Genomic DNA, 26,292 nt, shown 5'->3' with positions numbered 1-26,292 from the left:
AGAGGGATGCTGGTGCACTGGCCCCATTCACTGTCCTCACTGCAGAGGGATGCTGGTGCACTGGCCCCATTCACTGTCCACACTGGAGAGGGATGCTGGTGTGCTGGCCCCATTCAGCAACATAGGTTCCACCTGAGACACTACAGGAAGTACACTGCCCATTTGCAAACTGACAAAACCCCATTTGTTTGGAATGAAATTTATAGACTTTGCAATATTAACAACTAACATTTGTTGAGCTGTTATGAGCCAGGCAGCTTCTCAGAACCATCTGTGTAGTAAAGCCACTTAGGTCTATAACCTTGTGGTACACATTGGGTTGCCGAACTTTTTCTATTTTACAGATGAGGAAGTAAAAATGCTGACATCTTGGAGACCTATGGTCACATGGGTCAGAAGAACCAGAGCCAGATGTGATTCAGGAGATCTGATGGCAGCTGTGCTATAGTCAGGAGATGAACTAAACAGCCCCACACTGAGTAACTGTAATGAACTTCAAGGCATTCACAGACTCTCTCGGGCACATTGTTAGACACTATAGGCTCCATGCTGAATATCAAGTCTGAAAGGTTTATAGCCTAGAACGTTTTAGATGGGATGCTGGGACAGAGCATGAAGTAGTACCCAGCAAAGACCAAGCGTGTGTGGGCAGGGAGGGGGCAAGAGCTCTCTAGACGTAGACTCCTTAGAATCTGCAGTAACTGCTTATTCCTACTAATAGGGTACATTTGTTTCATTCACTGTAGCCCTGTCTGGCTCATGGTACAATTTTAAAGGCAGTTCTACTGCATACTAAATATACGAGGGTCAAAAGCTGGGCTGTTTTCACCATTATCCAACAGTCACCATGGAAGCCCACTCTGCTGTGCTTATCAGAGGGTTTCCAGAGAGCGTTAACTGAAGAAGGAAGATGCTCCCTGTGGTGGGCAGCCTTATGCTATTGGATGGGGTCCTGGAGCAAACGGAGCACCTGCATCCATCTCTCTGTTAGTGTTGCCACAACCTTTGGCACTATATCTCACACTGTGCACAAAATAAACAGTTCTTTCCTTAAACTACCTTTGTTAGGCATTTTGACAGGACTCTGAGGAAAGGAACTAACTCACATGAAAATTCAACAGTCTGGTCACATGTACAATTACAAAAGGAGTATATTAGGTTTCTTTTCGGTTTTGCCATTTTAAACTTTTATCTGCAGAACAACTTGTAACTTCTTCAGGGGTTGATGCCAAAGAATATAACTTATGTTGGTTTTTGTTTTGTTTTGTATTTCTGTTTCAAATCTTGAATCAGAATTATACCTTAAAGACATTAATAATTCCACAATTTTTGAGACTGGTAATATTTCATCAAGAGCCAAGATTAGTCAGCCAAATATCTGTTGCTGTAACAAAATGCCTCTGAAGGCTGGACATGGTGGTGCTAGCCTACGATGCCATCACATGGGAGGATCAGCTGAAGAGTGAATAGTTTGAGTTACAGAGTGTGACCTTGTGTCAATGACAAAACAAAGGAAAACAAAGGAGCAAAAACTAGTAAAGGATACGGCTGTCAGAAGCTTGATCCAGGATACCTTCCTCTGCAGGACCACACCACCTACAGATCCCACCACTACCAATAAAGTGCCCACTCAGCTCCTGCTCTATCATGGCTGATGCATCGATAAAGTAAGAGTCTCAGAAGCCAGCCACCTTGGGATACCACTCCAGTGAAACGTGGGGAGAAGTGGCCTATTGAAATTATAACAGAGTTAACACAGCAAGACTGAAACTATTACCCTAGAAAGGCCCATGGCTGACCAGAAAGACTGGCTTGGCTCCTGGATGCTACCCAGAGGGCCTGGGGTTAGGAAGCACTTTCACAGATCCCTAACTAACAAGAACAGCTTACTGTGCCTAATCTGTTTGTATTAATAATATAAATTATGATATCTACTAGTTTTCCTTCTGTTAGTCTGGAATTCTCAAATGTTCTAGGGAGGGGATATTTGTGTGACTGAATATCAATGAAATCCTGGGCTTGCAAGTTTAGGTGAGCTTCACTAGGAAAATATTTCACACACACGAGTTACAGCTCATTGCTGGAGTAGTTAAATGTACCTGTGCAACTCCATTGAGAGAGAACTTTTGGGAGATTGCTCTTGGTTTCCTTGGGGCTTTGCCTCAAAAATGTTTTCCTTTCCTGATCTTATTTTCCCTTATTTCTGAAGTTTTCCTTATTCCTGATCATATTTCCCTATAATAAATCTTTGCTATGAGTACAGCTGTATGCTGAGACTTGAGTCTTCCTCTGAATCAATGAAACTGGAATGGTGCTGTGGACTCCAGTACTGAATGCACAAAGTGCTGGTTTACCTGCATCGTTCATTTGGGGAAATTCTACAATGTCCCGTCACCACTAAGCACTGCCCTCCACTTGCCAGCCATGACGGGTAGAACATCTAGATCTGGTAGACCTGATATAGGCTAGGATAGATGCACGACCCTTAGGATTCCTAAGAGAGCATTAAGTCCTGGTGGGACTGACTGCAAAGTGCAGACGTGAATTACACATTTTCCCACCAGACTCCCGGCAACCTCAGTTCATGTTCCCTCTCAGAAAAATTACAAGTTACCAGACATAGACTTCTAGAGTTGGCTTCATATAAAGGAAAATGCTATTCAAAGCTTAGGAGGCAGCTAGGTAAGGGTACAGCAGAGGCAGGAGGGCAAGTCAAAGTCACTGTCAGTTAAATAGCAAGTTCAAGGCCAGCCTGGGCTACATATGAGATCCTGTCTCAAATAAATACTAAAAGTAAAATAAATGCCAGTGTCATTCATGGCTTCAAGGTCACTTTTAAGAGGATATATTTCCTTGAAAAACAAACCAACAAAATCTCAATTAGTCTTTAGTAACTTTTCTGCACCTTAATCTTGGAGTGATTGGTGGTGGTGGGGGTTCTCTATTAAGTTACAGTGTCTGCTGGGAGCTGGGAAGTTCTCTTACCAAGAGCGGTGAAAGTCTCACTTTCTAAAGCACAACTGTTAATCAGCAAGGACTTCAGTGCTGGTAAAAACCGGAGCCTGCTGAGTAGGTTTTCTGAGGAGCCACCCATGTCTCTGTTGGATGACAAATCCAGGTCTTCCAGGTTGGAGAGTAAAGGAATAATCTGAGCTGTTAAAATAGCAACCGTGACACGTATGAGACACCATTTCACAGTCGTGGAAGCGTCTGGCTCCCACAGGCTTCCTGACCTGGTATCTACCAAACTCATTGTATGACATTACCCTCCCTGGAAACTTGCATGTAGACCATACCACTACCAAATCAGCTCTTCTCTAGGGTCTTCCCCAGACTTCTCTATTCCCAAGCCTTTCCGTGGACTAGAAGGAACTGTGTGATTAGCTGGGCCTGGCGTTCCAAGCCTGTAATCCCAGTTACTTGGGACACTGAGGGAAGAGGGTTGATCATTCGAGGCCTACCTGATCAGCATGGTGAGACCTTGTATCAGAATGAAAAGTAAACAAGAGGACTAGGTACAGAGCCCAACTCTTTGGCTACCTTAGGGTTCTTATTTCTACCACCTTACCCTATCATTATCCCTTCAACTTCAATACTAGGTAGGATAGAAAGAAGGCTAGAGGAGAATGGGGGCCTCAATATTGTTAGACTTCTTCCTGATGACTAAGGGTTTCGAGTTTCTTGGAATAATTTTGATCTTTGTCATCAGAATATCTCCAACCAGCAACAGCAGTAGGAGAAGCAGCAGCCGCAACCCCTCTTGGGACTCTAGCATTTTTATACACTTCCAAGAGTCTCCAGGGCTGGAGAGATGGCTCAGTGGTTAAGAGCACTAACTGCACTTCCAGAGGTCCTGAGTTCAAATCCCAGCAACCACATGGTGGCCCACAACCATCTGTAATGAGATCTGATGCCCTCTTCTGGTGTGTCTGAAGACAGCTACAGTGTATTCATATATAATAAATAAATACATCTTTAAAAAAAAAAGAGTCTCCAGAATTCCAAGTATTATATACTTGAAAAAACTATCTGCAGCTGGTAAAACCATAGTCCTGCCAGAGCACAAGGCAAATCATAGTCTATTGCTGTGGATAGTCTAAAGCAGTCCCATACTCAATACCTGGGGTTAAAACAAAAATACATTCCTATGACATTTCTATGTTTTTAAAGAAATCAAAATGCTCACTACAAAGCCTGGTGGTAGAGTATTTGCAAGCTACAAATAGGCCCTAGGTTTAAACCTCAGGACCACAAAAGCCATGACAATAACAAACTCTGTATGGTTTTTGCAGTAGCTGGCTACTCTGAACCTTAGTTTTCTTTTCTTTTTCTTTTCTTTTTTGTTGCATTTATTTTTTTTAATTGGATATTTTATTTATTTACATTTCAGATGTTATCCCCTTTCTCCATAGACACCCCTTATCTGTCTCCCCTCCTGCTACTTCTATGAGGATGTGCCTCCACCCATCCACCCACTCCCCCTTCCCCACCCTCGAATTCCCCCACACTGGGGCATCCAGCCTTCATGGGACCAAGGACCTCCTCTCCTACCAATGCCTAACAAGGCCATCCTTCCCTACATATACAGCTGGAGCCATGGGTCCCTCCAAGCATGTTCCCAGCCTGGTGGTTTAGGCCCTGGGAGCTCTGGCTGGTTGGTATTGTTACTCTTCCAATGGGACCACAAGCCCCTTCAGCCCCTTCAGCCTCTTCAGCCCCTTCAGTCTTCTCTCTACCTCCTCCATTAGGGACCCCATGATCAGTTCAATGGTTAGCTGTGAGCATCTGCCTCTGGTAGAGCCTCTCAAGAGACAGGGATATCAGGCTCCAGTCAACATGCAGTTCCTGGCATCCACAACCGTGCCTGCGTATGGTGACTGCACATGGGCTGCATCCTCAGGTAGTCAAAAGACAAACAGGCTGAGAAAGAAATTAGGAAAATGACACCCTTCACAATAGTCATAAATAATATAAAATACCTTGGTTTGAATCTAACCAAGCAAGTGAAAGATCTGTATGACAAGAACTTCAAGTCTTTCTCTTCTCTCTCTGCCTCACTCTGCCTCTACTACCCTCTTAACTCCCCTCCCCATGCCCTGAATAAAATCTATTCTATACTATAAAAAAAAAGAACTTCAAGTCTCTGAAGAAAGAAATCAAAGATCTCAGAAGACAGAAAGATCTCCCATGCTCATGGATTGGCAGTATTAATATAGTAAAAATGGCCATCTTGCCAAAAGCAATCTACAGGTTCAATGCAATCCCCATCCAAATTCCAACTCAATTCTTCATAGAGATAGAAAGAGCAATTCGCAAATTCATTTGGAATAACAAAAAACCCAGGATAGCGAAAACTATTCTCAACAATAAAAGATCTTCAGGTGGACTCACCATCCCTGACCTCAAGCTGTACTACAAAGCAATAGTGACAAAAACTTCATGGTACAGAGACAGGTAGGAAGATCAATTGGAATAGAATTGAAGATCCAGAAATTAACCCACACAACTATGGTCACTTGATCTTTGACAAAGGAGCTAAAACCATCCAGTGGAAAAAGTACAGCATTTTCAACAAATGGTGCTGGTTCAACTGGAGATCAGCATGTAGAAGAATGAAAATCAATCCATTCTTATCCCCTTGTACAAAGCTCAAATACAAGTGGATCAAGGACCTCCACATAAAACCAGATACACTGAAACTAAAAGAAGAGAAAGTCTGGGAGAGCCTGGATCACATTGGCACAGGGGAAAAGTTCCTGAACAGAACACCAATGGCTTATGCTCTAAGATCAAGAATTGAATCTTAGGTTTCTTAATCACAAGATCACTGGAGACATAAAATGGCTTGTTCCTTGTAGTTTCCTTCATGGCTGGCACATATTAACATCTGGCATTATCATTCTTTTCTCAGAATGCCTTGCCAGTAAGGCAAGTGAGACAAGCCATTGGTGATGGAGTCGGCCTAGTCTAGTTGCCATGAAAGGCATGCATTATAGAGTTGTCAGGTTAGAGTCTGTGGCTCCTGAGGTACTGCATGCCTTTCAGTTGCTGACAAATGGAGCATTCATTTGTCATTCTGCCTTGTGATTCTCTATGTTCTAGAAGTCAACAAAGCATACAGAAATTTAACAGGACAACTGGTCTTAGACATTAATCTTGGATAGTCTGCAAACATGCCTGGACCATGGCTACTACTGCTTGAATCCTGGCAATTGCCATTATATTCGGCTTCTCATAAAGGTGTCAGAAGTCTAATTGCTTAGAATAGACGTGTCACAGTCAGTCTTACTGTGAGCCTTCCAACCTGTGCCTAGTCAAATATTCCTTTCTCACCAGCCATATCAGCTAACCTTGCCTGGTAAGCAAGCACTGGCACTCACAGGTAGCCCTAATCTACTATCTTCTTCTACTTTCCTGCTTATAGGCCTCTCCCTAGCACTTACCATCATAGGAAACATTATCCCAGAAGCCCCATGGAGCTAGCTTATCTCTTGGAGCTCTCCAGAGTGGCCCAAGCCAAAGTAACCTCTCAGTCTCTATCCTATCTGAAATGGTCTGAGCGAGACTATCCCTCAATGTCTCAGTTTGAACACTTGGTTCCTAGTTGGTGGTGTGGTCTTGGGAGGCTTAGGAGGTATGGCCTTATAAAAAGCATCACAATAGAGGCATGACTTGAGAGTTTAAGGACCCTATACCATTTCAATTTGCTCTCCCTTTTCATTCAGCTGTATATAATAAAACACTTCCTCATTCAGCCATGTATAATACAACTCCCTCCTCATTCAGTGGTATATAATAAATGCACTGAGTTTCCAGGCTGCTAATGTGTCCTTATCAAAGCACATGGTCTACCTGATCTCAGCCTTTCTGTGCCTGTGTCTGTCATTTCTTTATTCCCCATCACTCAGTCAGGTCCAAAGCCATGCACATCACGGCAGCAGATCACTTCCGCCTTGTTAAATCAAGCAGCAGAAGAACAATGCCACTTGCTACAGTCCATACATACATGCATACATATGTACACACACACATATACATACATACATGCACTCTCTCATGTCCTAGACAAGACAAGAAGCGCTTATCCCTGTCCTATGCGAATAGTCAACAGTGAAGCTCCTCGAGCACGTTATAGCCCCATGAGAGTAACAACATCATATGCGACATTCAGTGTTGTGGGTGCGCCACGAAGATCTGGTAGCCAGGTAACTCAGTAATGTCCCCTCCACCTGTGAGTAAAGGGTTAGGGATATTGCAGAGTGCTCTGTGGAGAATAAAAGGGGGTCTTTTCCATTTTAAAGTTTCAAGAACTCCTTGAATTCTTTGCATTTTTTCCAGACTAAGGGACAAGAGCCTAAGAAACATCCCAGTAGATCCAAAAAGTGATATTTAGACCTGAAGTTTTATATTACGATTTTCCTTCTGCAGGTTGTTTTTAAAATCTATGCTATTCTTATTTTGCCATTCGTATGCATTTTGAGCATGTCCTTACTTAGGAAATGTGCAGGTACTGACACTGGAGTGGGGGTGATCAGGACCAGACTTTCTCCTACCTTGGAAGTGGCTCTCTATCTAAACAGAGAGAAAGCAAAGGCCCAAAGACTACAGCATGCCTGGCATGTCTGAGGCCAGCGAGGCCAGCGTGGACTTCCATGGGATGAGGGGAGTGGGGAGCAAAGGCAGAGATAGAGCGACATAGTGTCCATTTTGTACCATTTCTGTCTGCTTTTCAGTAACTGCTCCTGTCCCTGAGTGTCTTGGCTTTGCTTTGTCATTTAAAAGCCTCGTTTTGGATTTCTCTCTACATATCTGTATGTAACCGAGGTTGCCACACAAACATACTTGTTTCTAAAAAGCAAGAGAAGTTTAAATATTTCCCTTCAAGTACTAAATCCTGGACTCCTTAATATTTGCTGGGTACCCAGTGTACACACAAAACTCCAATGACCTGATCAGTGAATCTAAACATCCACAGCCAGTCTCTAATTTCCCAGGCATATCCACGGATTCTGCTCCACAGGGTCACTTACTCAATGACGTCACGTCTCCTGCTGTCAGTGAGCACTGGTGAAGGTCTAGGACTTCCAGATGCTTCAGTAAAGCCAGCTGAGCAGGCACATCCTCAAAGCCTCCACCCAGTTCCTTGTTGCAGGAGAGATCCAGTATCCTCAGCACACCCAACAATGCAAAGGCATCACCTACAGAGGAGGTCCCAACCCAGGTCCTGAGATTCATATTGTGAGTCAGTGGGAAAGAGTGCTCCGGAAGGGAGGGGAGCAGGGTAGAAGAGGAGGCAAGTGTGCATGCTGTGCTGACAAAGCCAAGGCAGGGATAAACGGAGAGTCCCTACCTACTAGGCCTCAACAGACCCAACAATGACCTCACAAGCTCTCTCTCTCTCTCTCTCTAAGATACCAGTTGGCTGCTCCTAGCTCTTGTCTATGAGGAGGCCTGACTAGGCCACCAACTACTACTGAGCAATGACCTTCAATTTACTCAGGCTGCCAGTAAGAAGGATGCTATAGATTCTGAGATCACAGGGAAAACTGTCATTCTATGTAAGGAGCTACTGTACATGGAGACAGACTCTTTACCCTAGATGTCTCTGGAGCTGCCACTGTTTTTAAGCAATGTCAGCATCTTCCTAGCACTAGGCACAAATAATGCTGACATCTTCAACAGCAACAGTAAACTTATCCAGTGTCCAGTCCATACCCTAGGTTTCCCAGCCTTTGTAGAGCTAGTCCATTTAGACGCTTGTCTGTTGTGTGGAATTGATCCTAGAGCCTTACACAGGCTAAGCAAGGGAGAGTCCTCCCGCTGAGAGGGAGAGTCCTCCCGCTGAGAGGGAGAGTCCTCCCGCTGAGATATCCTGTCCTCTTCTCTCTTGTTACTTCTTTCTTAAATTGCTTTATTTGTTTATTAATTTATTATTTATTTATTTATTTATTTATTTCCATTAAGTTGTCTGTTTTGGCTTTGACTTTGTGGCCTTCCTTCCTCGGCCTTTAGGATTTCAGGTCTACACTGCCTAGACTGACTTAAGAGGCTTCTTTACTTTTCTTCTGTGTTTTTGTTTCTTTTTATAATAATGAAAGTATATGGCTACTGCAAAAGGTTTTTTTAAAAAAAAAAAATGAATAAGCCTAGCATGCACTAAAACCCTGAGTTCAATTCCCAGCTCTGAAGCAAATAAATAAATAAATAAAACAAAGAACATTCAAATGTATATGTTCTAATAGGTTTTAAATAACATATATGCTATATATTTATGCTATATGATATATTTGAAAACATTTCACTTATTTCTACTGTGCATTGGTGTGTAAGTGGGTGTGTATGAGTGATACCTACTGTGAGATACCCAGTGAGCCATCTTATCAACCTGATATATGATACATTTTATACTTTACATGTATGATCTTAAACTTAACTATTGTTAACTCACCCAATATCCTGATGCTCTTTTGGGACAACCCACAGGAATGCAACCTCAACACCTTCAGGCCTGACGTACTTTCCAATCCTTGTGCTATGATGTCTAGACTGCTGGCAATATTTATGTTGTTGGAAAGGTCAAATACTTCAAGGTTCCGCAGCTTAGGTAGCAAGTGACCTGGAAGGGAATAAATCCAAACAGGAAGAGCATCCATGCAGAAGACAGGGGCAAGCAGGAGGTCTATGGCAGCTCTCTGTGCCCTGGGGACAGAGAGCATCCAGGAGCGATTCCCAGCTGCCAATCACAGGCATCTGTAGAGAGACTCTCTTGTGTTCTATATGGTTGCATTACTTGTCAATTAAAAAAAAATCTATGGCCTGTAGGAAAGAGTAGAATAGAAGGTGGGACATTCGGTAGGCAGAAAGGATTCTGGGATAGAGCCAAGCACAGAGGATTAGGGTCCCAGACATAGAAGACGTCATATATAACTAAGGACCAGGTAAACAGCCATGAATAAAATAATGGGATGTTAATTATAAACCAGCTAGGGAACATGCCTAGCTATATGGCCTAGGTACTTATAAATATATTTGGGTCTCAGGGTCATTATTTCCTGGAGCTTCAGGCTGAGAGGAAAAACACACACTTACGGGAAACTCTCCACAGGCATCTTTCCGATGTTTTTCTGGGACGAATTCTTCCAAATTCCACTTACCCACAAACACTCCGTCCTGTGACGTGAGGGCACAGTCCACAAGTTCAAGTGTTCGAATCTTGCTCCCTTGTTGGAATGTGCGGAGAACCTGAGGCAACTCTCCTCCCACCTTGCTGTTCCAGGACAAACTCAGTTCTTCCAGTTCAGGCATCATTTCAAGAGCGCCCCCTAGTACAAAAAGTTCCCGTGACTCAGTGGGTGCTGCCTCGGAAAGGCAGAGACGACGTCACCGGGCATATGGAAGCCGGGGCAGATATGAGTTACCTGAGAAGAAAGACACCCAGTTCCTGTCCCTAACAATACTTTGGTAAGCGTTTGGGAAAATAGTGTGAGTGTCCTCAGATTTTTTTCTTTTTTCTTTTTTAAATGTGTAATTTAATTTAATTGAGGCTTTAGTTGCAGTTAAAACAATTTTTAGTTTTTTTTTTTAAAGCCCTTCATTTTCATTAATTTTTAGAGGTGGGTTAGAAAAATGAAGGGATATTATTTTGGAGTTTAAAAACAGATTAACTGCTGTCTACTCCAGTTCTTCTGATTTTTAGATGAGGTCATAAGACCTAACTTGAGCAGGCTTTACAACAGCCACACTGAAGAGCCATACAGGCAGGGTCTGGTCAGCTCTGTCCCTGTCCTCATTTTTATCCACAGAGCTCAGCACAAGCTGGAGTCCAAGGCACAGCGCTTTTCAGCAGTCACTCAATGCCTCACAGGAACACCATTTCCAGAATGTACTTGGTCATCCACACTTGGAGGGACAACAATGACAGTTTGCCCCTGAGGAATCAGCTTGGAAAGGTGCTTCAAGGGAAGACATGTTTTCTGTTTTTGTTTCTAAGTTTTTTATCTGTGTGTGTATATACAAGTATGTGTGTTTGCACAGTTGTGCACACACGCAGGAAGCTATAGAACAACCTCTGGTGTGGTATTTCATGCCTCTATCCTCCTTAGGTTTGTTTGTTTGTTTGTTTGTTTGTTTGTTTGTTTTGAAAAAGGGTTTTCCCGGGCCCAGAGCTTGCTGAGAGTGCTGCCTCACTAGCAGGCCACAGGGATCTGCCTGTCTCTGGCTCCATGGCCCTGGGATTCTCGGCCTATGCTGCCATCCTTATTCAGTTTACATGCATTCTGAAATTCAAAATTAGGTCCTCATGTTTACAAGCTTCTTATGAGCTAAGCCATCTCCCCAGCCCCTGTCTTTACTTATTTTTCAAGCTGGCATACACAAAGCAGTCCTGTTTGAGGGGAGGAGTCATCATACCCAGTGTTTGAACGTCCTCAGTGGTAAGTCTGCAGCTACTCAGCCTCAGGACTTTTAACTTGCTGATAGGATGCATTTGCTGGGTGAAAGAGTGGAGGGTCCCGCTGACAAAATCGTTCCAGGAAATATCTAGTTCTTCCAAGTCTGAGAGGAGAGGCAGAAACGAAGCTACAGTGGGCAGAAGGAGATGCAGATCTATGTGTGTGATTTGTAATAAACAGAGCTCACAGTGCCTATGTGCACAGGGTGTAGTTTGGGATTATATGAAAACACAATGCGTAGGCATATTGACTTTTAGCAAAGCAGGGGTTTCTTGCTTGGAAGTAAGGAAATTGTCCCATTTGCATTTCCTATTTCTTAGGATATTTTCTATTTCTGCAACAACAACAACAAAATGCACTCTGTAAACAAAGAGATGTCGTCATAGGATTCTCTAGCACTTTCTATGTCATTATTGAATCCTGTGGCAGAATTGGCAACTCTGCTCTGCTGCCTCTACTCCAGCTGTAACTTTTCCGGTCATACAGTTCTCTCTGTGTTGCAAAGCCGCTGACATGCAACCCCCTTTGCTCTAGTGAACTCTCAGAATGGAACCTGGAAAACGCTCTAGGCCAGGTCAACAGAGACTGGGAATGTCTGTACATTTTCTTCCTCATCTTGACCCCAACCCCCTGGCCCTGCAACCATCACTACCTTACATTTATTGACTACTATTCATTTTGAGACAGGGTCTCACTGTGCAGCCCTGGCTGGCCTGTAATTTGCGATGTATCACAGAAGTCCACTTGCTTCTGCCTCCAGAGTCTTAGGATTAGAGGTGTGTGCCACCACCACACCCAGTGTTATCTTATACTTAAGCAGGCAGTGATGTGGAGATTTTGTGAATAAACCTTTCTGAGTCTCTATTGGAGCTTGTTAAAAAGTAAAGTTAACCTCTGAGGAAAAACTCTCAAAAAGCATCTTTCTCTTCAGGATCAGCAAGACTAGAGGGTGGAGATGGCCACGTGGAGGAGGCAAGGCATGTTTGTGTCCTGAGTTTTAAAAGGACATCAGCCTGGAAAGTGGCACAGAGGGCTTCTGGTTTCAGGTCAGAGAGTCTGGAGTCACCAGGTCTGAAACCACAGCTCCGGCAAAACCTCTTTCTTCTAGCGGTGCTTCAGCAAAGTGCTTCAGGTGAAATTGTATCCTGTTCACCATGACAGACTTTGTAAAGGATAAAACCACTACATCACACAACAGCAACAACACAGGAAAAGAAAATTCTTGCTCTTCTGACATTGAACACTGAGTTAGCTGCTGCCTGCTTTCATTCCCATGTTTGCTTGACTTCATAAAGGAAGTCAAGCCTCCTTTCTGGTGGCAACTTCATAAAGAAAATGTGACTACCACACTCAAAACACAGGTCAGTGGTAAAACCAGTTTCCACCAGAGTCTCCTGAAGACTGTCTGGGACACAGGACCTGAGGCAGCTTCCACCAGAGTCTCCTGAGGACTCTGAGACACAGGACCTGAAGCTATTGGAGCTTTGTTTGGCTTTGTTCCCAGAAGCTCAAGTGGCTCTGACCCCTTAAGCTTGGGCTTACAGTTCCCTGTTTAGAGACGCATTCTAGGGCTGGGGAGATGGCCTTGTGGGTAAGGACACTTGCCCACTCAACCTGAAGACCTGAGTTTAATCCTGAGCTCCTGTGTCATGTACGGAGAGAACCAACTGTCTTAAATGGCTTCTGACCAATACACATGAGATATGGCATGCACATACACACACACACACACACAATAAGTTAATTAAAAACAATTACTATAACTTAAAAACATTTTTAAATAGCCCTGTCTCATAATGACATAAATTTTAATTAAAATTGATTTTAATGAATTATAATAGTGCTATGGTCTAAATATCTATGTTTTTTCTCCTCCTCTGTGCAAGCACTGAAAGCTAATCTCCAGTGTAATAGGATTAAGAGGCAGGGTCTTGGGTGGGAGAGATGGTTCAGTAGTTAAGAGACCATGTCCCACTGATCTTGGGTATTTGACTCCACACAGGGCTATTTTCCGTCGCTGCCCGTGTAGATTAAGACGAAGATGAGGACGTCTAATTAGAATGCACTTTTGGTGTCTCTCTATTGGCAGACACGTGCAGTCTCATCAGGGATTCATTTTAAGGTCTCTGAGAAGCAGAATACAAGAGTGATGTGGGGGAGGAGACTCCAACAAACATTGTTACTTTTGCTTAAAAAAATGTAAGGAATAATTGTTGGAACCAGCAACAAACACAGTTATTTTTGTTTATAAAAATGTAAGCAATAATTGCTGGAAGTTATTCATTGTGTTCCACAATTCTGAACAAGGCAGTATGCTTTAAGTTCTCTGCAGGACTCTGTCTCATGGATTAGACTAGTGAGTATAATTCTCAGGAACAGATTTTATCTTAAAGAGCAAAACCGCAATTGCTCAGTAGGTAAAATTGCTCAGGAAGAAAACAAGTGGATTGATGTCCTAAGCTCAAGTCAAATCTGTGAAGCTTCAAGGAAACCAGTTCACATTTTTTTAAGGGAAGCGACCACAGAAAGCTTTTATTTGTTCAAAGAAACAGCACCTTTTGCTGTAAAACAAGAAACGATCCAGCAACTGTCAATACTTTCAAAACCAACACATCAAACTAGATTCTTATTAGAATCTAAGGGCGTGTTTTGTTTTGTTTTGTTTTGTTTCATAGTAGTGATCTCATGGGTCCCACCCAGGCTGGCTTAAAACTTCTTATGTAGCCAGGGGTGACTTTGAACTTGTTATCCTGTAGTTCGCCTCCCGAGTGTGGCAGTACAGGTGTGTACAGAGCCTGGGTGGGAACCAAGGTTTGGAGAAAGCTTGAACATTCTCTCTTGACTGAGAGACTAAGAGACCAGGACTTTAATTAACAGTGTTTGCTTGCTTTTAAAATAAGTAGTGGCACTGCCACTTTCTGAGAGTGTCTAGGACCTCAAGGTCCTAGTATAGGTTACTGTGTAGGTTTTGACGATACCTTTCCATCTAAAGGCCTTACATTCTCTATACAAAGTTAATGACATACAGACCGGTTTCCTTCACACCCACTGTTGTTAATCCATTACTGTTCAAGTCTAGACCAGTGCCAGCAGCCCTTCTGCACAGCTTCTTCAGGAACCAGTCTCTCTCTTCCATATTGGATTTCAGGTCCATTTCTAAGTCAAGAGGTATAGCTACATAAAAACAGAGAATTCGCTCTTAACAACAGTTAAAAATATAAATACCCATGATAAGGTGGGGGAAGAGACAGGTAACAGTCTTGAGTTCCCTTAAGAAACTCCCAAAGGTGGGAGAGAAGAGCCTGGGATAACCATAGTTCCTGCTATCAGGTGTTCAGACTCTGCATCCTACAGCCTGAGGCAGTCAGTGTGTCTCCTCTCCCAGACAGTCCTGGGCTTCTCAGCCTCAGTACTGAGTTGTGCACTGAGCAGCTTAGTTTGGCATTTCACAGATAGGCTGTTGAAGAACATTTGTCCCTCTGGCCAGTGCAATGGAGGTAACTCCCAAAACCAACCCAGTGAAGAGTATCAGAAACAGATCTTGTTATCAAGGAGTTCCAGACAGCCACTGGAAGTGAGGAAAGACGTGAGGATCAATTCGCAGACATAGACCATTCACCTGTCTACATGGGAGGGATGCAGAGAGAGCAGTCCTTGAGAGAGAAAGCTGTAGCATTTTCTCTACTTCTGAAGGGCTTGCCTTCAGAAAGACGCTGGGTCCTCCTCACTATTTGGGATGATTTATGCATCACCCCTCCAAGTTCCTCTGTAAAAACAGCATGCTAACATATCTAGTACACACATACACATATACACATGTATGCACATATATACATATACACACAAGCACACACACATATACATATATATACATGCACACACATATACGTACATATATACATACATGCACATATATAATACATATACACACATGCTCACATATAATAGCAAAGGTCAATGACTTTATTAAGCACTGATTACATATCAATTCCTCAAGTATTTATATGTACCAGCACTTAAGACATCCAACATACTTCTGTCATAACAAAAGAACATGCATGTACTGATGGTGACCTTAACATGATGTTGTTAAATGAAAATGTACAATTTTAACGAAATAGATATAGCAGATTGAAATCCAATGCAAATTTTAAGTCCTAAATGTACAGATATGTTTATTCACCCTAACAAAAAACCTTAAGAGCAGCCAGGTATGGTGACACAGATCTGTAGTCCCATCACTTGGAAGGATGAGCCTGGAGGATTACCAAGAGTTTGAGACAATTTTGGTCTCTAGTGAGTTCTATAGCAGCCAGGACTGCATAGCAAGACCATCATGTCTTAAAACACATAAGTTGTACTGCCACATAGTTAAGGAGGAATATATTTACTGCTGGTGAGAACTAATGTAACCATAAGTTTATATTAAAGGAGTCAAGGTAACCAAACTCCACTTAGCTATGTGTCTATGCTCGGAGGTTCTGTTAAGCAAAACAACAAAAAAGCCAAACAACAACAAACCACCATACAGGTGACACACTTCTATTAAGGTGAATGGTGTTGCCGTAGCCTACCGGTAGGGGGCAGCACCACACATCATTTCACACTTTCCGTATGGAATGTTAAGTTTTCTCATGGCTCATTGGAGCCAAGGTATTTTGGGGAGGGCTGGTAGAGCAGAGAGATGTAGGAAAAAACACATACCCAGCCAGCTCAGATTTTAGATAAACAAGGAATTGTTTTTAGTATGCCTCATGATTGCATGTAATCCAACAGACAATTTCAGTTTTGTGTGGGGCAGGGAACAAGGGACCTCTGCATCTACGGTCCTGCAAATACAGACCATCTTTCTCAAACCTAATCCTAGAAATCACAATTAAATTGTTTCAGAGCCTTGGGGACTAGAGGGCTAACACTTAGCAGCAAGAAGCAGAGCCAGCATTTGAACCAGAACAGTTTCCTCCAGTGTCCACTGTGTGGTTTGTGTATTTGTGTGTGCAACTCCTGTGCCTTAAAATATTTCTCCACATTAGAGTTGGTTGCTTTCTCTATTTTTTTTATATTTACTTATATTTATTATCTTATTTGTATGAGTTTGTTTTGTTTCATTTGAGGTCCAACTTATAATCATGCTTATAAATTCCAGCCTTACCAAAGTTGTCTGACTTTCTGTCTTTTTCTTTCTGCCTATCTTTCTTTCTTTCTTCTTTATGTCTGTCTGTCTTTCTTGTCTTTCATTCTTTCTATCCATCTCTTTTTCTGTCTGTCTATCTTTCTTGTAATTCTGTTTCTTTCTGTCCGTCTTTCTGTCTATTTGTCTTTCCCCTCAAAGTACTGTTCTGGCAATCTTTCCCTTTATTGTCAAATATCTGGAAGAATTACTTTGCTTTATCAGCCTAACCTCTAATCCGCAAACACCAGTTTGCCCTTTCCCTTTGGCTGACACATTCACCTATCCAAATAGTTTCTTAAAAATCACCAACAATGACCTCTGAACTGACAGATTTATAAATTTATTCTCAGTCCAGCAAACACATGGGTACCAGAGACCCCTGAGACAGCACTGTTGGAAAACCTGGTTCAAATCCCAAGTCAGTCAGATAGATACAGCTCACCTCACTTCCCTCGAGCCTTGATCATGCCTGACTTGTTTCTCTGGAACAAAATAAAGGGACAGGGTACCTGAGAGACATTTGTAAAATACTTGTTCAGTAGAAAGATAATGTATATTGCCTTCACAGTTCCTTAATTGCCAAATAACTCAGCATGATAAATATTTATCAAAATGTCAAATGAGTGCATCTTTACGAGTGGCCTTTGCCATCTCAGCACAGTGTGCGTTTCTACTTTGTTTAGTCTATTGACCTTTCCTTGCTAAAAAGTACCTCTTATGTCATACTAGTGTGTAAAACAGAGGGGCCTGTGTTCAGTGGCAGGTCATTGGAGACCCTTTTCTTGTTGTCTATGCTCTGAATAAACCTGGACGTTCTCAGGGTGAGTTTGGGCACTCTGCAGTGCCTTCCCCTGATGTTCCCTTCTACATTAAATCTCTTCGTTGTTTTCTTCTGTTGCTCACAAACAGGAGCCCTGAGGCTTTCATGGAGCACTGGTATTTGTGGGCAACAGGAGATGCAGTTCAGGGAAGCAGGAGAACGAGCTCCTGAGCTCAAAGACCTGCTGCATGAAGGAGACTGTCTTAGTCAGGGCTTTGTTGTTGCAAAGAGACACCATGACCAAGGCAGCCCCTAAAAAGAACAACATTGGGCTGACTTGCAGTTTCAGAGGTTCAGTCCATTATCATCACAGTGGGAAGCATGGCAGCATGCAGGCAGACTTAATGCCAGGGGAAGAGCTGAGAGTTCTACATCTTTATCAGAAGGCAGCCAGGAGGAGGCTCCCTTCCACACTAGACAGAGCTTGAGTACTAGGAGACCTCAAGGTCCACCTACCCAGTGACACACTTCCTCCAACAAGGTGACACCTCCTGATGGTGCCACTTTCCATGGGTCAAGCATATTCAAACCACCACAGAGATGAACAAAAAAAGAAAGCAGTTCACAGGCAGAAAGTACCTGTTAACAACAAGAAGCCCAGAGACAGTGACACAGGCATGCTGGGAGGCACTCAAAAAGGTAGTAGGCTTTTGTTTTGTTTTGCGTTTATTTATTTATTTATTTATTTATTTATTTATTTATTTATTTGGGAGAGGGGGACTCTGTGCCAGCCACAGCATATATAGAAATCAAAGGACAACTTGTGGGAGCTGGTTCTCTGTCCTGCTGCCATGTGGACTTTGGGGATCAAACTCAGGTCATGATGTTTGACATCAAGGACCTATGCCTGCTGAGCCATCTTGCAGGCCCAGAGGGGTTGTTTTAAAATGTAAGTGGGGTCCACCAAGTGGTGGATGTCATGAAAGTGAGTAAAGGGAAATGTCATGAGGAACAGTGTTTCTGGGCACATACTGCTTTTGGAGGACAGGACAAATCAGGAAATTTCAAGTAAATTAAGCAGTTGGGAGTATAGGAGGAAGGTAGGAAGTTGAGAGTCAGGGAAGGGCAGAAATCCTGAAGAGTTAGCTATGTGGTCTTTGGGAAGTCTATGTCTGGGAGTACAGACTTTCTCTCCAAGGCAAGAGAAACTTAAGGAAGGATTTTAAGCAGACAGGTGATGCAAGCATCCTGTGTAAATAGAGTGAGGGAAGGCTGGCAAGAAAGCAAACACAGGAGGAGTGAGCAAGTCAGGTAGCTGGCCCAGCAAGTGACAAGGGGATTCAGGAGGGCAGTGATGCTCAGGAGTCAGGTGTGAGAGTCAGGTGGGACCAGGAGCTCTGTGAAGAAGCAGCAGTGTTGAACCTCCACTGGGTCTGGCTCGATGGCCAGTGTCACAACGATGACCTCCTGTCACTGTTGCTGGTACTCCCTACAGGCTTTCCAGGAGCCCAGAACACGCTTGGGAACTAACACGAACAAACTTCTGACAGTCTCCTTTTCAAAGCAGCACATTAACTTTCTCTCTCTTGAGAAAAACATTTAAAATGTACTTAACTTATATGCTGGTAAAACAATTGTGTGTGGCATTTGATGCCAACAATCCTATGAATAAGGGCCATTCACAAACAGCAACAGAACACTATAATTTAACCTGATAATTGCTAATGGTATGTGGCCACAGGAACTCTATACGATTCTATTTTTATATGTTTGTATGTACATGTAAAATGATTTAAGCATATTTATTATCTCTCTTCCCTTCCCCACACAAAGAAAACAAAAGCTGAGTGTGGCAGTGTGTATCTATAACATACCTGTAACATACCTGTAACATATACCTGTAACATACCTGTAATCTCCACTGGGGAGGCAGAGAAAGGAAGATCAGGAGTTCAAGATCCATCCTCAGCTACATTACAAGTTGAAGGCCAGCCTGGACTATGTAAGACCAAATCTTTAAAATAAAAAATGTCTAATGGGCTGGTGAGATGGCTCAGTAGGTAACGGTGCTTGCTGCCAAGCCTGACAAGCTGAATTCAGTCCCAAGGCCTTCATGGTGGAGGGAGAGAGCTGACTCCCAAGTTGTCCTCTGACCTCCACAAATGTGCATGACAAACACTAAGCCCCTCCCTCTCTCACACAAATAAATGTATTAAACATAAAAAACCTAAACGAAACCTCCAAACAAACAAATAGGGCCAATAAAAGCTCACCAGGTTAAGACAATTATTGCCAAATCTGACATCTGAGTTTGGTCTTCAGGATCCACACAGTAGAAGGTGGGAACCTGACAGTTGTCCTGTGACAGCCCATTTATCACATGAGTTCAAGTGCAGATACCCACACCCACTCATACTCACACATGCGTACATACACATGCACACACAATCAAATAATCAAATATAATAAAACATAAATAATCAAGATATGTAATCTGATAGTGTTTTATAGTGCCAATTTTAATGGTCTTATTTCAGACGTTGCCTTTTCCTCTTACGATGCCATATCTGTAAAGTGCGACGCTCTTTGCTCTCCGTGTGTTCACTCTCCATGGTCAAATGTTGAGAATGTCCAGTAATCTACTGTAGCAGCCTAACTTTAAAGCTGTCCCAGAACCTGTTAATTCTGGGTCTTTGCCTGTGAAACTATGCTAGTCCCCACAGTTACCTGGCAACAGCCAGGTATGCCTGAAGAGGCAGGAGCAGAAGCAGCAGCTCCTTACCAGGGAAGCCCCCAGGCACTCCTCCTGGCATGCCAGTAGCACTCTGGTGCAGCTTGGGGATGCTGGGGTTGCAGACTTTCTGCAGGTCTTTCTGCTGGTGTCCAGTTTCTTCCTTATCTTCAGGCAGATTCTTATCCACTGATGATTTCATCACACTTGTCAAGAATCTTCTGCTTGATGTCATTGCTCTTGCCTTGAGATTTCTCACCCTCGATTGTTGCTTTCATGAGGAGTGTGTAAGACTCCAGTGAATTCCGGGGGGATTCCTTATCTCTCTGCTTTCTGTGCTGATCTTTGTCCTCCTCGGCTTCATGGACCATACACTCAACATTCCTGCTGTCCAAGCAGCCCCATTGGTGATGGTGACCTTGTCCTCCTTTTGTGTACCTTTATCCACAGCTGAGACATGGAGGATGCCATTGGCATCAACGTCAACAATGACTTTCTTCTGAGGAACACCACAGGGTGCACAACCTGTGCCTATGACTTCAGATTTTCCAAGCAGGTTGTTGTCCTTGATCATGGCTCTTTCACAGTCATGAGCACACCTGGCTGGTTGTCAGTCTGTGGTGAAGGTCTGTGTCTGCTCGGTAAGAATGGCAGGAGGGCGCTTGATAGGGAGTAGTCAGTACCAAGGGGAAGGGGCCTGACATCCAAGAGCAGCACATCCTGACCATTCAGGATCCTGAACATTGGAGATGAATCAGACACATCTCCAAATGCAATGGCATCCTGGACAGCTGCACTGTAAGCAACAGTTTCATCAAGTTAATACTTGCATTCGGTTCTGTCCCACTGAAGCAGTCTTGCAGAACACCCACCAGGGCAGTATCGTGGATGTGTGACTTGTCTAGTTTGGCATCTTTGAGGCTTTTCTACAGGGTCCTCGGTACCGTGCAACAGGCCAGCATTCTAATCTTCAAATCCAGCATGAGTAATGGAGGTATAGAAATCAGTTTCCAGAGAATCCATGTCAATCCTGGCCTGGGTGTTAGAGGAGAGGATATTCTGAGCCCATGCATGAGCAGTGTGCAGAGACGGGCTGTTCTCTGATCTCGCTAATGTGCTTCTTGTGCTTCTGTTTAAACTCAGCAATAAAACGGTCGACCTTTTGATTGTCCAAGTTTTCTCTACTCATGTATGTATTTCTGTCTGTAGATTTGACTTCAAAAGTTCCATCCTTAATAGTGAGGATCACCTCCAAATAAAGCATCAGCACATTCCTTTCAGCCCCAACCTTCCTATCTAAGCCATAAGCAATAGCAGCAGCAGTTGGATCACTCGTAGTACATTGAGGCCAATGATAGTTCTGGCATCTTTTGTCATCTCTCACTGAGAGTCATGGAAGTAAGCTGGCACAGTGACCATAGTATTGGTAACAGGCTTCCCAAGGTAGGTTTCTGCAGTTTCCTTTATCTTTGTGGTCTTTGTCAGAACCATGAAGAATGCCTCCTCAGTGTAGAAACATTTTGTCTCCCCTTTGTATTCTACTTGGACCTTGGGCCTGACTATGTCATTCACCGCCATGAAGAGCCATTGCTTCATATCAGACTGAGCAGTGGCATCACCAACCTCAGCATCATCAAATCTGCATCCGATTAGACATTCGGCATCAAGAACTGGATTGGTGGGGGTTCACTGAAACCTTATTTTTCACAGCATCCTCAGTCTGTGTCAGTAAAAGGAATTGTACTTAGTGTAAATCAATTACCCCGGTTATTGGCAATTATTCCCATCCTGCTAGGCTGGAAGACACCTACATGGGACTAGGTGGTGTCATGATCAATGACAACTACAGGTCCCTCAGACATGGTTGCTTATCTGTAGGCCCAGCTGTGCTGGTAATGAGACCATGCGACTCCCTGGGCGCGGCCCCATGTTCAGTGAGCTCTGACAGTGTTTTGGAAGTTGCATACAACACAGCTTTGGAGAGGGGTAGAGCAACGTTTATGCTCACTATTAGAATCTCCGTTCTAGGAGCTTATATTTTAAATGACTAAAAGGCAATGAGAGAAGGAATGGGAAAGGAAACCCAAGGAATCATGGGAGCATTTCAATGGGGGATAGAGACCCCTCCAAACAAAGGACAGATTTGTGGAGCATCACAGCTGTGTGAGATGCCTCTCTGACTAGTTTCCTAGTTCCTTCTCTCACCTAGCCTTAGCTCCCGCTACTCTCAACATGTCTGTCCTGGCTCCTCATGCAATGTGGGGTTTAGCTTCTCCAACTGGTGAGCTTGCCTCCATCAACAGGACAGCTTCCTGGTGCTTTCTTGTTTTCAAGGATTCCTGAGAAGGAACAGACCATCAAGCCTGTAAGGCATATTTTCCTACTCTCAACCTTTCTGTTTTCATTGTTGTTAATAATTAATATAAAATGGGAATCGTATATGACCCAGCATCCGGGAGCCAGTAGATGGGTATCAGATACAAACCCAAAGCAGACTTGAGTGTGCCAGTCTGCCCCACTTTACTGCATGGCACATAGATCATTAAACACTTTGGCTCGGGAGTCAAGTGTGTCAATACATTTTAAATGTCCAATCTGATTACAGTTCCCTTGTAAAAGTTATTGGTGCAAAAGGATTTCCCCATATATCTGAATAGGGCTGGCCATTTACAGAGCTGTCCCCAGAGCTGACCTGGCCTCCTCTCTGTGTCCCCTTTGTCATTTTCAGGCTTTCTCTGTTCTTGTCCCCAAGACACCCCGTCTTTAAAAACATGCCGGTAGTAATTGATTCATTTCTTAAACATAAAAGAAAAGAACCATTAGACAATTACTGTTGGAGTCTAAAGAGGTTCGGTGATGAGTGAGACACAGTTCTTCTCTTCCGTGACATTGAATCCTTCGCCTCAGAGATGACATGGGACCAGGCTACCAGGTAGAGGAGACACGGGAGGAAAGGAACCCCAGGAGAATTAAGCCTTCCTTAGAGACAGGTTTTGCACAGTGAGCACTAGTGGCTGGGAGTTAACCACACAGATCAGGAAGCTGAGGAAAGGAGAGAGAACCATACTGGGTGGTTATGAAGTTGAGACATGAACCCAAAAAGAATAAAATGGCATTCCAAAATATATTAAGTAAGCTTGTATTTGTTTGTTTCTTCAAAAATGTGTTCAGATGTCTGTGTCACAGTTATAAAAAAAAACATAGAAGAATAACTGTGTGGCTGTAGATATCTTACTTTATGTTGCTGCCTCCCAGTGCTGGGATTAAAGGTGTGCACCCCATCCCACCACTGCTAATCAGGAGTCCTTTGAAAGCACACTGTGTTTCTCTTCTTGTAAACTAGCTTCTCTGTGATATTATGACGTAGAGTGGCCCAAGAAGCAATTTACATAGGGAATGCTCTAAACCAACGGTTTCTCAGCCTTAGTAATGCTGTGACCTTTAACACAATTCCTCGCGTTGTGGTGACCCACAACCGTAACATTATTTTTATTGCCACTACACAACTGAATGTTGCTACTGTTATGAACGGTAATGTAAACATTAGGTTTGCCAATGGTCTGAGGTGACACCCTAGAAAAGGTCATTTGATCACCCAAAGGGGTCTTGACCCAAAGGTTGAGAAACACTGCCGCTTTTTTTGTTTGTTTGTTTTTGTTTTTCGAGACAGGGTTTCTCTGTGTAGCCCTGGCTGTCCTGGAACTCACGCTGTAGATTAGGCTGGCCTCAAACTCAGAAATCCGCCTGCCTCTGCCTCCCAAGTGCTGGGATTAAAGGCGTGCACCACCACTGCCGGGCAACTGTTGCTCTTAAACTACTCTTACAGAGCCTATCTGGAGGAAGGAAGGTAGGGCACCATCCTGGTCTGTCTCCCTTCCTCAGTCCCTCCCTCTTTCTTTTATTTTTTTCTTTTTCTTTTCTTTTTTTCTTTTTCTTGGAAGAATCTCACTGTGTAGCCCTGGCTGGCCTCAAACTCAGAAAGCTCCCCCTGGGAGGGGCGAGGGGATTGGGGGTTCCGAGGGGGTGGTGGGGGATGGGGTAAGGGGACAACATAGGAAATGTAAATAAATCATCCAATAAAAAAAAAAAGAAAAAAAAAAAAAAAGAAAGCTCCCCCTGCCTGTCTCCTGAGTGCTGGCATTAAAGGTGCCCCCTGCCTGTCTCCTGAGTGCTCGAATTAAAGGTGTGCATCACCACACCTGGCTTAGCCTGCTTTTTACTTTTTAGGTTAGAGCATCCCTTTGCCCTGATATACCCAGAAACATCAATGGAACCGGGCAGTTGCCCCTGACCACAGCCCTACAACCCCAGAGTTCACCAGAGTCTCCTGAGTTGGGTAAGAAAGAGTCAGGAAGAACTTTTACAGAGACTGATTCCTAAATCCATCCACAGCCTGCACCCTCAATACCATCTCCCTGACTACAATCTTCCTTTGGTGGTTTTCCAGTCCCAACCCAAGGCTTACCTCCAGGCTTGTCTCTACCGAGTTTCACCTTTGGAAGCTCTATGCAGGGCCATTTTCTAGAGAGCTGGCTCAGAAAATGGTTTCAGGATTTTTTCCACTTCCTAAGTACACTGACACCAACTCCCCAGGTCTTCAGGAGAAATTGTCAGGTGGTGTACTTGAGTGTACCCCACCCATTAACGAGCCCTGTCAGATGATGTCCCCGTCCCCGGCACAGGCAATTGATCAGCCCCACCCAGTTAAAGGGCCTTGCCAGGCAGTCTGCTCAGTGCAAGCACACCTGAGAGCAGAGAGCTAGGGAAGGCCAAGGAGCTGAAGAGGAAACCAAAGGAAAAAAGAGTTAAGCTAGTCAATAGCTGGGAATAGAGGAAGGAGGTACGTGAAGAGCTAGGAACAAACATCTGCCTGCTTCTTAGCACACAGTCTTTTGAGCAGGAAGTTACTACACTCACACAGAGAAAACGTTTTATTTATTTTTCTTCAAACATGTGTCTGCAAAACCTAAATTAGGCTGTGCTCTCCCTTACAGCTTCGTGATACTGACTCAGCACCAACTTTCAGTGTTTAAGATGTTGTTAGTAGTTAAGGTTATTTTCCATGATATCTGAAGAAGAATTAATATTTAATCTATTTCTCTTGTATAAGCTGTCCTTTATTCCTTTGGGATAGGTGAGAAGTAATTCTCTTTGCTGTCATTACATTTGGACTGAACATATTTTAGAATTTTTTTTTTTGATGAGCGCTTCTAAGGGCTTGTTTTTGATCCAGTATTTCAATGAGAATTGTGTTTTCATTGTTGCTTATCAAAGAGAGATGGATCTTCCCCTCCAACCCCCATCCCCACCCCAGCAAGACATAGTCTGTCAAGAAGAAAGGAAGCCTTGCCGCATGTAAGCACAGGATGAGAGAACCTTGAGAACATTCTGCCACGACGTGAGCCCGTTACAGTAAAGCAGATGCGTTATGAGACAGCTTACCTCATCAGATTCATGCAAACAGGAAGGGCTGCTTACCAGGAGCCAAGTAGCGATTGTGGTGAAGAAACGGAAGTGGATGTGGAAGCTCAGGCTGCAGTGTGAGGCAAGACAGTTCTGGCCATCTGTGGCACAGCGGGATGGGTCCATCCGGGACCACTGAGCCATACACCAAAAATGGTCACTACACACATGATGTTATGTTTTCTTTATCCATGCATGAGTTAACAGACATGTTAGCTGTTTCTGGCTATCATGAATAGTACAGCGGTGAGCACGGATGAGGAAGCATTTCTATGATAGGAATGGACTCTCTTGGCTATATGCTGAGGAGTGGTAAAGCTGGGTCACACGGTAGTTCCATTTCTAGCTTCGTGAGGACTCTCCACAATGATTCCCACACTGGCTGTACTCATTTGCATTCACACCAACAGCAAATGGTATTTCCCTTTTCCATGCATCCATGTACCACGCACCCACACATCCACACATCCACCCACCCACACATCCACCCATGCACCCACACACCCACGCATCCACGCCAGCATTTGTGTCATTTGTTTTCTGACTCGGGTAAAATGAAATCTCAAAGTAGTTTTAATCTGCATTTTTTTCCAATAGCTAATGATGCTGAACATTTTAAGAACTATCACTTAGTCATTTGTAATCATTCTTTTGAGATCTTGCTATTGAACTTCTTATCTCACTTTTTAAATGGTCGCTTGTTTTCCTGATGTTT

General features: G+C 43.5%; 1 protein-coding gene and 1 pseudogene across 1 annotated transcript in view; both read right to left on the bottom strand.

The window, feature by feature from the left end:
- Lrrc31 (leucine rich repeat containing 31) overlaps window positions 1-25,703 on the bottom strand; it is a 30,569-nt gene extending 4,866 nt beyond the window's left edge. Inside the window, exons 1-8 of the mRNA XM_028762151.1 lie at window positions 25,557-25,703; window positions 24,580-24,643; window positions 14,481-14,624; window positions 11,410-11,553; window positions 10,155-10,322; window positions 9,449-9,616; window positions 8,031-8,198; window positions 2,986-3,153 (exon numbers count right to left, since the gene is read on the bottom strand). Of these exons, the coding sequence (XP_028617984.1) occupies window positions 2,986-3,153; window positions 8,031-8,198; window positions 9,449-9,616; window positions 10,155-10,322; window positions 11,410-11,553; window positions 14,481-14,624; window positions 24,580-24,643; window positions 25,557-25,703 (1,171 nt within the window). The remainder of the gene's footprint in view (window positions 1-2,985; window positions 3,154-8,030; window positions 8,199-9,448; window positions 9,617-10,154; window positions 10,323-11,409; window positions 11,554-14,480; window positions 14,625-24,579; window positions 24,644-25,556) is intronic.
- On the bottom strand, window positions 17,547-21,976 carry LOC114611614 (annotated as a pseudogene).
- Window positions 25,704-26,292: the final 589 nt, after the last annotated feature.

This window comes from Grammomys surdaster, unplaced genomic scaffold (assembly GCF_004785775.1).
Source record: "Grammomys surdaster isolate TR1022 unplaced genomic scaffold, NIH_TR_1.0 62, whole genome shotgun sequence".
Classification (NCBI taxonomy): domain Eukaryota; kingdom Metazoa; phylum Chordata; class Mammalia; order Rodentia; family Muridae; genus Grammomys; species Grammomys surdaster.
Note: the sequence above shows the minus strand (reverse complement) of the source record. Positions and strands in the feature narration are given on the sequence as shown.